General features: G+C 45.2%; 1 protein-coding gene across 1 annotated transcript; it reads left to right on the top strand.

Annotated features, from left to right (window-relative positions):
* The first annotated feature begins 2,616 nt into the window (after nucleotides 1–2,616).
* LOC130128002 (H-2 class II histocompatibility antigen, E-S beta chain-like) lies at nucleotides 2,617–12,270 on the top strand. Its single transcript, XM_056297713.1, has 6 exons — nucleotides 2,617–2,677; nucleotides 2,806–3,078; nucleotides 10,596–10,809; nucleotides 11,368–11,435; nucleotides 11,543–11,656; nucleotides 12,245–12,270. The coding sequence occupies exons 1-6, from the start codon at nucleotides 2,617–2,619 to the stop codon at nucleotides 12,268–12,270; spliced, it is 756 nt and encodes a 251-aa protein (XP_056153688.1).
* The last annotated feature ends 294 nt before the right edge of the window (nucleotides 12,271–12,564 follow it).

Here is a 12,564-nt window from a genome sequence, read left to right as displayed (position 1 = left end):
AAAACATCTGAGTTAATCAGGTTCTGTGCCTGGTGAGTGTCTGTAGGTCCATTACTCTTACCTTTGCTGTCCCAGTGCCTGGGACGCGGCAAAGGGGAAGCAATCATGATGACGTGGCTATGTGACCCCATGGGGGCGCACATAAGAACAATGGGTATGTGTGTCTGCATTGAGTGGGAAGTTTCATACACACAGAGAAGTAGAAAACTACAGAGTACATACGGAGTGCATATGCAGTACATGTTGTACTCCACAACCACCTTGCAGTCTCCAACCCCTTTCAGATCTCGCCTCCTACATCAGATATAGTCCACCTGTGTGCACTTTCCTCCACTCTTGTACGTCACCCTGTGCTCCTCCCTCTTCCTGAAATATGTATTCACCACAGCCACCTCCATCCTTTTCACAAAATCCACCTCCATCTGTCCTTCCACATTCCTCTCCTTGACACCATACCTACCCATCACCTCCTCATCACCTCTGTTCCCTTCACCAACATGCCCTCTGAAGTCCGCTCCAATCACCACTCCCTCCTCCTTGGGTACCCTCTCCACCACGTCATCCAACTCCCTCCAGAATTCTTCCTTCTCTTCCATCTCACACCCAACTAGCAGGGCTTATGTGCTGATAACATTCATGCTGGTGACGTATGACGTATGACGTAGAAATGCTGTGCAGGATATAGGGATCCCACACGGCTCCTGTATCAGGTACTGATACCTGCTCACACCGCTGCACGAGGTCCGAGTCCACAACTCACTTCTTAATATCTGTGGTCCTCCACAATCTGCAGGCTCGCGTCCAGCAGCTCCTCGGATCAGATGCAAAGTCCGCTGATCCAGCATCGTCTGGTGCTGGTAGACACGAGGAGTCACGGGTCACTTATTCAGATAAAGTTTTATTTACCCACCTGACACGTCATGTGTCATGTCATGCTGCTCCACCCACCTCTTGTTGCTCCATCCTACATCTGTTCATTGTGTTATTTAACAAGACACCTCACACGTCATGTGTCATGTCACGCTGCTCCACCCACCTCTTGTTGCTCCATCCTACATCTGTTCATTGTGTTATTCTAACAACACCACACCTCACACGCCATGTGTCATGTCATGCTGCTCCACCCACCTCTTGTTGCTCCATCCTACACGTGTTCATTGTGTTATATTAAACTTACTTAGTGGTGCACACATCTTCATATCTTCTCTCCACGTGCTCCATAGATGAATCCTCTGATGTTACACAATGAAGTGTTGCTGCTGTGCTCACCAGTTGTTTAGTGAATACACACATTCCACACAACCGGTCAACTAAACACAACTTCACTCACATCATGCCCAAGTAACACACTGAACATGACAAACTCACCACACCAAACTGACCCAACAACCTGAACACAAGGGGGCGCACATGTACTGGCTGGTCCCACCATTCTGACACACAAGGGCAACCCACAAACAACACTCTACCAACTAAACTACAAACAACACAACACAGCACAATTCTTCAACAAGTTAACATTTAGATAGTAACCAAGGCAACACAACCACTACACAACCTTCTAAACACACACAACACATCTACATTAAGAATACCCCCCCCATGATATGGAGGGTAGTTGGTAGAGTCCAGCTGGCCGCCCTGTATTTAACAGCTGCTCTGTGGAGCGCCCCCTGCTGTTCAGCCTGACAAGAAGCCCTGCAGCAGCGACGCCCCAGCACTGCTGCCTCAACACACAACATTAACACAACACGAACTACACATGTGGTCCCGAGAGTTGCCATCACACACACACACACACACACACACACACACACACACACACACACACACACACACACACACATACACACACACACACACACACACACACACACACACACACACACACACACACTGATGAGCCGCCATTGCGTTATGTGACGCAGATCAGGAAGTACTGTGTAGAGTCGTGCTGTAGTAACGTACTGATGCCCCTCCCACTTTGACTTTTCCTAAAACAGTGTTGTGTCCCCCCTGTTGTCCATGACGTCATGAATAAATCCCTCTAAGAGTTTGGGACATTTATACCTATTTCCGCCATTCAGCGTCAAACTGATGCATCGCTTTTATTATTGGGCTTGCTTCGCGCTTGGCTTGTGTGTGTGTGTGTGTGTGTGTGTGTGTGTGTGTGTGTGTGTGTGTGTGTGTGTGTGTGTGTGTGTGTGTGTGTTTGTGTGTGTGTTCTTGTACATGTAGAGTGTGTATTGTGTACATGTTGAGTGTGCATTGTCTACATGTTGAGTGTGTATTGTGTACATGTTGAGTGTCCTGCAGCTAGGGGGCGCTATACTAACCACACATGTCCTCTTGTCATTCTGTCACCGGCCAAAGCTTCTCAGTCCCCGAACAGGCTCGAACCTGTGAGTTTCTGTCCCTTTCCAGCATTAGGCTCTACCCTTTACCTGGTAACAGATGACGTGGCAGGCCTCTGTTTTTTCTATTGGCTGATGTTGGGAGAGCTAGCCAGCCCAGTGAGGTGATTGGGTGGTGGACTGGTTTATGTCCAGGGGGCAGTCCACACCAGTCAGTCTGTAAAGGAGGACAGTTTATTGTGTTCATCAGCAAGACAGACACATGGCTTCATGCTGCCTTGTTGTGTGTTGCTCCCTCCTGGTCGTGGGTTTCTATGGAGCAGGTGAGATAAAATATGTAAATCAGTCTCTGTTGGATGGACTCTGCTGTGTTGTTAGAAAAGAGGTTTTAATTATTGTCTTTAAAACAATTCAACTAAGTAACTTGAACCTGTTTCTTTTTCTCTTCCAGATGCGTTTTTGCATTATTACCTGGCCACATGTGTGTTCACCTCCTCTGAGCTTCCTGACATAGAGTACATACACTCTTATTATTTCAATAAGATAGAATTTATCAGGTTTAACAGCACTGTGGGGAAGTTTGTTGGATACACTGAACTTGGTATCCGTAACGCAGAGCGCTGGAACAACGATCCTGCAGTTCTGGCACAAAGGAGAGCTCAGAAAGAGACGTACTGCAAACCTGGTATAGAGACAAGGTACCGAGCTGCACTGGATAAGACAGGTGAGCTGCTCTGCTATGATGACTATTACTACTACTGTTACTACTACTATTAGTAGTACTGTTATTATGACTATTACTACTACTGTTACTACTACTATTAGTAGTACTATTATTATGACTATTACTACTACTGTTACTACTACTATTAGTAGTACTATTATTATGACTATTACTACTACTGTTACTACTACTATTAGTAGTACTATTATTATGACTATTACTACTACTGTTACTACTACTATTAGTAGTACTATAATTATGACTATTACTACTACTGTTACTACTACTATTAGTAGTACTATTATTATGACTATTACTACTACTATTACTACTACTATTATTAGTACTATTATTATGCATGCATGTATCCGTGTGTGTAAGTGAGCGCGCGTGATTGTGAGTTGTGTGCGCGCGCGCGTCTGCGAGTTGTGTGTGTAGGTGTGCGCGCGTGTCTCTTCGCGCGCGTTTTTGTATGCGCGCGTGTGTGTCCGTGTGTGTGTGTGTGTGTGTGTGTTTGTGTGTGTGTGGTTGTGTGTTTGTTTGTGTGTGCGTGTGTGTGTGTGTATGTGTGCGCGCGTATGTAAGTTTGCGCGCCTGTTTGTGAGTTGTGTGTGCTCGCACTTCTGAGTTGTGTGTCGGTGTGCGCGGGTTTCTGTTTGCGCGCGCGCGTGTCCGTTTGTGTGTTTGTGTGTGTGTTTGTCACCGTGTGTGTGTGTGTGCGTGCGTGTCTGTGTTTGTCACCGTGTGTGCGTCTGTGTGTGTGTTTGTGTGTATCTGTGTGTAGGTGCGCGCGCGTTTGTGAGTTGTGTGCGCGCGTGCGTCTGTGAGTTGTGTGTGTCGGTGTGTGTGTGTGTCTGTGTGTGTGTGTGCGTGTGTCTGTATGTCTTTGTGTGTGTCTGTGTCTGTGTGCGTGTGTCTGTGTGTGTGTGTGTGTGTGTCTGTATGTGTGTCTGTGTGTGTGTGTCTCTGTGTGTGTGTTTGTGCGTGTGTGTGTGTGTGTGCGCGTTTGTGTGTGTCTGTGTGTGTGTGTGCATGTGTCTGTATGTCTGTGTGTGTGTCTGTGTGTCTTTGTGTGTCTGTGTGTGTGTGTGTGTGTGTGTGTGTTTGTGTGTGTGTGTGTGTGTGTATTATTGAACAATAGAACATGGTACATAAAACAGGTGTGTAGTATTACGGACACACATCAGGTTCAGTATAATTACACAACTACGTCAGAAGAACCCAATCAGGGTGTGAGACAGTCCCCGACATAAAGCAGCGCTGCCAGCAGGTATTAACGGGCTCCAAGCCCCCATGTATGTAAGTCGGGTCTGGCTGTCTGTAGGAGCCTCGCTAGTTGAGCTGTTTGCTTATTAGACGGATGCAAGTCTCAGTCTGAAAGAGCGACGGTGGTCGTAAAGCTGTCCGTCAAGATGGTGTATGAGGATGGTTGTGAACACAGCGCACAACTATTGATCATCTATGACGTCACAAAGGATTATTGATGAACCCGGAACAGGTTATTAACATCGTGTGGGTTGGGGCTGGAAGAAAAACAACATATGTGTCTAAAAGAATATAATGACATGTAGGGATGAGGTGGGGAAATGAGTAGTATTAGGCTGTACATACTTGTCAACAATGTTGAGTGTTAAGTACTGAGTAATAACAGTGGAAGAGCGTGTAGTATCTGTTTTAGGAGAAGTACAATTCTAGTGTTCCCTCCCATGGACGAGGCAAGTGTGGGGCTGACAGGAGCGAAGAGGTTGTCTTCCACTAACTTCAGAGGGTTTCTTGGCAGCCTTGCAGTGAGTTATTCAGTAAAGTGGGAGAAATGCAGCCTGCTGGAAACCTTGTTCTGAGCTTCAGGGAACTGATTTGTGTTTTAATTAAACCTGCTGAAGTGGGAGTAGGAGGATATAATGAAGCATGAGTATGCTGCATCTGAGTTCAGCATCTATGCAGTGAATGCGTGAAGGCGTCATCAGGAAACTGAGATTAGTTCTTAACAGACGCAGCTAATGGCGGTGTCTGAGCCAGAGATGTGGAAGCAGAGGCTTATCTTACAGCTGCTATGGGTCATTCTGTGACTTGTTTGCTGATTCTGAAAGAAATGTGTAGTTATACTCCTGTAGTGCGTTGTGTAGCCGTGTCAAAGGGCAGTAGAGTGGACTTGGGGTGATAATGGTTTGCATTATAAAATGTCCTTTACTGAAGGGTGCTCACAAGAGTACATAGCTGCTAGCTGCAAAGCTTCAGTTTGATCACACTGACAGCCTACAAGTACACTGCTCAAAAAAATAAAGGGAACACATAAGCAATGCAATGTAGCTCCAAGTCAATCACATTTTTGAGATATCAACCTGTCCAGTTAGGAAGCAACACTGATTTGTGAATCAATTTCACCTTTTGGTAAATTGTCTAATTTGCAAGACAACCCCTATAACAGGAATGGATTTGCAGGTGGTGGCCACAGACCATTTGCCTGTCCTCATCTTTTCTGGACGATCTTTGGTTAGTTTTTCATTTTGCTAGTGCCCTCACCACTAGAGGTGGCGTGAGGCGGTATCTGCAACCTACAGAAGTTGCTCAGGTAGTGCAGCTCATCCAGGATGGCACATCAATGCGTGCTGTGGCAAGAAGATTTGATGTGTCTCCCAGCACAGTGACCAGAGCATGGAGGAGGGACCAGGAGACAGGCCAGTACACCAGGAGACGTGAAGGGGGCTGCAGGAGGACAACAACCCCGCAGCAGGACCGCTATCTGGTCCTTTGTGCAAGGAGGAACAGGAGGAGCACTGCCGGAGCCCTACAAAACGACCTTCAACAGGCCACTAATGTGCAGGTTTCTGCTCAAACAGTGAGAAACAGAATGCATGAGGATGGTATGAGGGCCCGACGTCCACAATCGGGGCCTGTGCTCACAGCCCAACACCGTGCAGCCCGATTGACCTTTGCCAGAGAACATCTTGGTTGGCAGATTCGCCATTGGCGCCCTGTGCTCTTCACAGATGAGAGCAGGTTCACACTGAACACATGTGACAGACGTGAGAGAGTCTGGAGACGCTGTGGAGAACGTTCTGCTGCCTGCAACATCCTCCAGCATGACCGGTTTGGCGGTGGTTCAGTGATGGTCTGGGGAGGCATATCCTTGGAGGGCCGCACAGACCTCTACGTGCTAGCCAGAGGTACCATGACTGCCATTAGGTACCGGGATGAGATCCTCAGACCCATTGTCAGACCATATGCTGGTGCAGTGGGCCCTGGGTTCCTGCTCATGCATGACAATGCTCGTCCTCATGTGGCCAGAGTGTGTCAGCAGTTCCTGTATGTCGAGGGCATTGATGCTATGGACTGGCCTGCACGTTCCCCAGACCTGAATCCAATTGAGCACCTCTGGGACATCATGTCTCGTACCATCCGCCAACGCGATGTCGCACCACAGACTGTCCAGGAGTTGACCGATGCCCTGATCCAGGTCTGGGAGGAGATCCCTCAGGAGACCATCCGTCGTCTCATCAGGAGCATGCCCAGACGTTGTAGGGAGTGCATACAGGCACGTGGAGGCCACACACACTACTGAGCCTCATTTTGAATCGTCTTGAGGAATTTCCACAGAAGTTGGATCAGCCTATGTTCTCATTTTCCACTTTGATTTTGAGTATGATTCTGAATCCAGACCTTAATGGGCTAATGATTTTGATTTCCATTGATCATTCTTAGGTTATTTTGCTCTAAACACATTCCTCTGTCTAATAAATAAAGATTTTCAGCTGAAATATTTCATTCATAGGAGGTCTATATTGTGTTTTTAGGTGTTCCCTTTATTTTTTTGAGCAGTATAGTTTGGATATATAATTTTAGCGCATTTCATGATTTTGCAGCATAGCGCCACCTAGTGGCCAATTAACAGTAAATAATGCACAGAACCTCAGGGCGTCATGACTTATTGGTGGACCAAGTTTCGTGTCAATCGGAGTTGCTGTGAAAAAGATCCGCCACCTTGAACCAATAGCATAGCTGCTGCTAAAGAGCTGCATGTTGTCCCTTATACTTTAAACGCTTATAACACAAAAACCGTCGCTGATAAACATCTGAACACATTCACACGTCATGCTGGTAGTGTCACGTGTCCTGTCAGATATTTTGGAATAGTTCGATCAAATATGCGTGAAAATAAAAAATATTAGGTATATTGTACACTGTACAGGCATATATTGTACATTGGTGTGGATGCATGTTTTGACCGATTAGAATGACCTTTGACCCCCTTGATATGTTCATTCTCCAGAATGTCTGTGGCGATGTTGGTAGCAATTGAATGAATCTGTGCAGAAATGTTTGTGTTTTATGATTTTTCATATTCTGAAAAATATAGAGTGACGGACTTCTGAATTGACCCTATGTTGCAGTGCAGCAAAGTGTTGGCATCACTTACTGGATCTGCTCACAACATCTCAGCTCTGTAGGATGTGCAGGGGATTTGGGGGACATTTTGGGGCATTTTTTAAGTTTCGCAGGTGAAATTAACATTTTTGTTATAAGCCACGCCCACTTATTAAATTATGACTAAATTGCATGTCTCAACTCCAGTATGAGCCTAGATTGTGCACACCAAATTTCCTCCAAATCCATAGTGCCTATTATGAGATATAAACTTCTCCAATTTATAGCGCCCCCTACTGGACAAATGAAACGCACTTCATGGGTTAGGACCTTTCGACAATACGTCACATACGTCTAAAATTGGCCAATTAACAGTAAATAATGCACAGAGCCTCAGGGCGTCATGACTTATTGGTGGACCAAGTTTCGTGTTAATCGGAGTTGCTGTGAACAAGATCCGCCACCTTGAACCAATAGCATAGCTGCTGTTAAAGAGCTGCATGTTGTCCCTTATACTTTAAACGCTTATAACACAAAAACCGTAGCTGATAAACATCTGAACACATTCACACGTCATGCTGGTAGTGTCACGTGTCCTGTAAGATATTTTGGAATAGTTTGATCAAATATGTGTGAAAATAAAAAATATTAGGTATGTATCAACTCCAGTACGGTCCTAGATTGCGCACCCCAAATTTCATCCAAGTCCATGTTGCCAATTATGAGATATAAACTTCTCCAATTTATAGCGCCCCCTAATGGACAAATGAAACGCACTTCAGGAGTTAGGATCTTTTGACAATACGTGACATACGACTAAAATTTCAAGTTGATATGTCAATGCATTGATGAGTTATGGCACCGTCATGGAAAATCACCGTTTTTCAGTCAAGGTTCATTGATCTGTCAAATCAAAACCGAGCAACGGATCAAAATTCTTTCAACAACTTTTTTGCCTTGAGTGAATGTAGATGATGTGTGCCACGTTTCGTGTAAATCGATCGCACGGCCTAGGAGGAGTTCGGACAAGTAGTTTTGGCTATTTTCGCAAATTTGCGAAATGATATTACAGCAGAAATGGGCGTGGCCTATACCACGTGACTCAGCTATGCTCAGTGAATCTGTGCATGTAAAGGTTTTGCATGTCCGATGTACGGTTTGGGAGTTACACGCCAAAACGCGTTTACGTTCAAAACAGCGCCACCAACTGGTTGACAAGTGTCATGTTTTGCTTGTGGGGTAAGTGTGTAGTTCTGTACCAGGCCTCCAAAGGGTTTTGTTGAATCTGTTACGGTGTAGGCTGCAGTACCACTTTTACCAACGGAAAAATAAAAAAATAAAATAAAATAAAATAAAAATCTGAGCAGAAACAATAGGGGTCCCCAGCCCCTGGGGCTTGGACCCCTAATAAATGGTAACAACATCATACAAACAAAGAACAGACACACAACAAAACAGAAGGGGAGTACACGTGTACACATGTAAAGTAACAGACGGCTGTCAGGACACAAGTGTGGTAGTAGGTCAGCAGCTCGTTACTTGTGTTGTTGTTTCAAGGCTGAGAGGTTTAAGGAAAGACTCACTTCTTGGAAACAAGCAGGGATCTTAGGTAACGATTTACACAACTCCTGTTTGTGAGTACACATGTTGCATCTACAGTAACACAATTAATCAGATGTTGAAGATCACATCTTCTGGATGAAGACAGCACCAGGTCATGTGTCTCATGTTTAAGGAGGGACAGGGTCACGAGGCTCCACACCAGTCCAACACTTATGGGACATTTCACCATCACACAACAAGTGTGAGCGTGTTTGTGTGTTGTGTTACCAGAATCAACGGAATATCGAACTTCCAGACCTCCTTCTGCTTCAGTGCTGGACAGGACACATGTTTTAAGCTGGTGTGGTTTATTCTTCCAAATGACATTTAAGAAAGTTCTATTTGCTTCTGTGGCGGTAGAACCATAAACCAATAGAGACACAGATGGACCCACAAAGCGAGACAGGCCCTCTGCTTTGGAGAGGAGAACTCCTCCTAAAATAGAGAAACCCCTTCCAAGACCAATCCTGAAGACAGACTTGGTCTTTTTAATCTGTTGGAGAAATGGAGATGTTGTCTAGCTGTAAGATGTGTAGTTGTATATATTCCCAAATACTTAACGGACTCTTTTACCGGATGTTTCCAACTACACAATCGCTACAATCACGCACAGACAACATTCCACATGTGCACACATTTAGTCGCAGGTCCGAGGCCCTGGAACATTGGATACCTGAGGTAACAGAGTTCCTCACGTGCTTCTTGTCCTTCAAAACAAAGTGGTGTCGTCTGCCAGTTGTGAGATTTTTAACTCTCCACCAAAACCCGACATTCCTTCCAAACGTCCATCATTCTCGATATTAACTGATAAGAATTCAGCCCCTCAAATAAATAAGGGAGGAGGAACAGGGCAGCCTTGGCGGAGCCCTCTGTTCATCTGGACTCTTTTACAGCTGTTAAAGTTCATCATAACAGAACTATTCATATCTTTGTAAAACATATTGACAATGCCAACAAAGTTATTCCCAAAGCCCAACGCCTCGACGGACTGTAACAGAACCGTGAGTTCAATCACGTCAAAGGCCTCATAGAAGTCTAGGAACAAAATAAGTGCTTCAGAATTTACTGCATCTGCATCATCCAGCAGATCTAGCATGAGTCTCATGTTACAGTAACGTGCCGGGTTTTCATGAGTCCTGTTTGAGGTCCGGCTATAACAGAGTCTAGTCCTCAATGCGGAGGGCTGGACTGAGGCGACTCACCGCAGAAGAGCCGTTTAACATGCTTTATTCCAGCTCTGCTAGGCACTGCCGTAAATCAGTTTATGGTAACTCCTCTGGGGGCCGCTGTCGTAATAATGTAAACTAACCTACGACACATCAGTACAACCGCCAAGGTTGGACTACCCCGGGATTCCAACCCACGACCTTTCTGCTGTGAGGCGACTGCGCTGACCACTGCGCCACCATGTGGCCCCAAACATTATATACTCTGAGGATTAGCAACTCTACACATTTGACGTTGATTCAGAAAGTTAATTTCAAGCCCTGATGATGATGATGATAATAACGATGATGATAATAATAATAATTATTATTATTCTTTACCAGCTGAGCCCAGTGTGAGACTGACTTCAGTGAGGCCCCATAGTGGCCGACATCCGGCCATGCTGATGTGCAGTGTCTACAACTTCTACCCCAAATACATCAGTGTCACCTGGCTGAGAGACGGACAGCCGGTGACCTCTGACGTCACTTCCACCGATGAGCTGGCAAATGGTGATTGGTACTACCAGATCCACTCCTACCTGGAGTACACGCCCAGGTCAGAACACTTAGACTCAGTACCGAATGGACCGGTCCAAATACATACACAATACTTTAACACTACACACTCACGCACACACACACACACACACACACACACACACACACACACACGCACGCACACACACACACACACACACACACACACACACACACACACACACACACACACACACACACAATGACTGGAAAACAAAGCACAAAGTGATGGTTTAAGGTGGAACGTGTCTCCTCAGTGTCTGCTCTGTAGACACCAGCTGTATGTTTAAGGTGGAACGTGTCTCCTCAGTGTCTGCTCTGTAGACACCAGCTGTATATTTAAGGTGGGATGCGTGGCTCTTTACAGGTGAGATCCCAGATGGACGACAGAGTATTTATTGTGTATTAATAACGTGTTTTAAACTGGGCTGATGTTTAGTATCAGCCTCGACTAGTTTCTGTACAGACAGACAGGAAAGTACAGACTTACCTCATCCAATCACATCACGTCTTATTTATTGTTGATATGTTGTTTATTTTCTGTGTGTTTTCTTCTTCTTCACTTATTTCATCTCAGGTCTGGAGAGAAGATCACCTGCATGGTGGAACACGCCAGTTTCCCCTCTCCTAAGAAAGTGGACTGGAGTGAGTATCTATGTGTGTCTCTGTCCATGGATAGGTGATGAAGACATAGAGAGACAGGTCAACATGCAGATGTGTCTATAGATAGAGACATGTGTCTGTCTCTCCAGATCCCTCCATGCCACAATCAGACAGAAACAAGATCGCCACCGGAGCGTCAGGTCTGCTTCTGGGCTTGATTTTGTCTTTGGCAGGTCTGATCTACTACAAGAGGAAGGCCAGAGGTCAGTAACACTAGATCAGTCCAGACCAGGTTTACACTGGTTCACATCAGTCCACATATACACACTACACTACAATACCACTACAATATAATACCACTACATATACACAGTACACTATAATACCACTACATAGACGCAGTATACTACATCACTACATTATAATACAAACACATATAAACAGTACACTATATATCACTACGCTATATCATATCAGTACATATAGACTATACACTATACATATACATAGACAGTACACTATACATATCAGTACTTATAGACAGTACACTATACATATACATAGACAGTACACTATACATATACATAGACAGTACACTATACATATCAGTACTTATAGACAGTACACTGTACATATTAGTACATATAGACAGTACACTATACATATAGACAGTATACTATACATATCAGTACACATGTACAGTACACTTTACACATTAGTACTTATAGATAGTTGAAGAAACAATAGTTAAGTTGGGTGTCATCAGTACTTGAAGTGGGCCAGACTTGTTTGGTTGTATTTCAGTCTCTTCACTCTTCACCACTTTTCTTATCGTTGGTCTTTTTTAACAGGGCGTGTTCTGGTTCCAACCAGCTGAAGCAGGAAGTGACGCTTCTTCCTCGTTGGCTGTTTTGGTGGCAGTCCAGTGTGTGTTGCTTTCACCTGAAGGTTTTCTCCCAGGTTGTCAGTGCTGCCCCCTGCTGGATCTCATTGCCTCCTGCTCGTATTCTTACTAATGCTCTACAGATTCTGATGTCATAGACATATAAAGAGTAGACGCCGCATCGACCGCTGCTGCCTATTGACGCTGACGAGCCGTGGGGCCGCCATCTTGGACCGGTCACCCGCTCCACTCAGTGTAATGTGTTTGGCAGGCGCAATGAACTGTCAG

This window comes from Lampris incognitus, chromosome 17 (assembly GCF_029633865.1).
Source record: "Lampris incognitus isolate fLamInc1 chromosome 17, fLamInc1.hap2, whole genome shotgun sequence".
Taxonomy (NCBI): Eukaryota; Metazoa; Chordata; class Actinopteri; order Lampriformes; family Lampridae; genus Lampris; species Lampris incognitus.
Note: the sequence above shows the minus strand (reverse complement) of the source record. Positions and strands in the feature narration are given on the sequence as shown.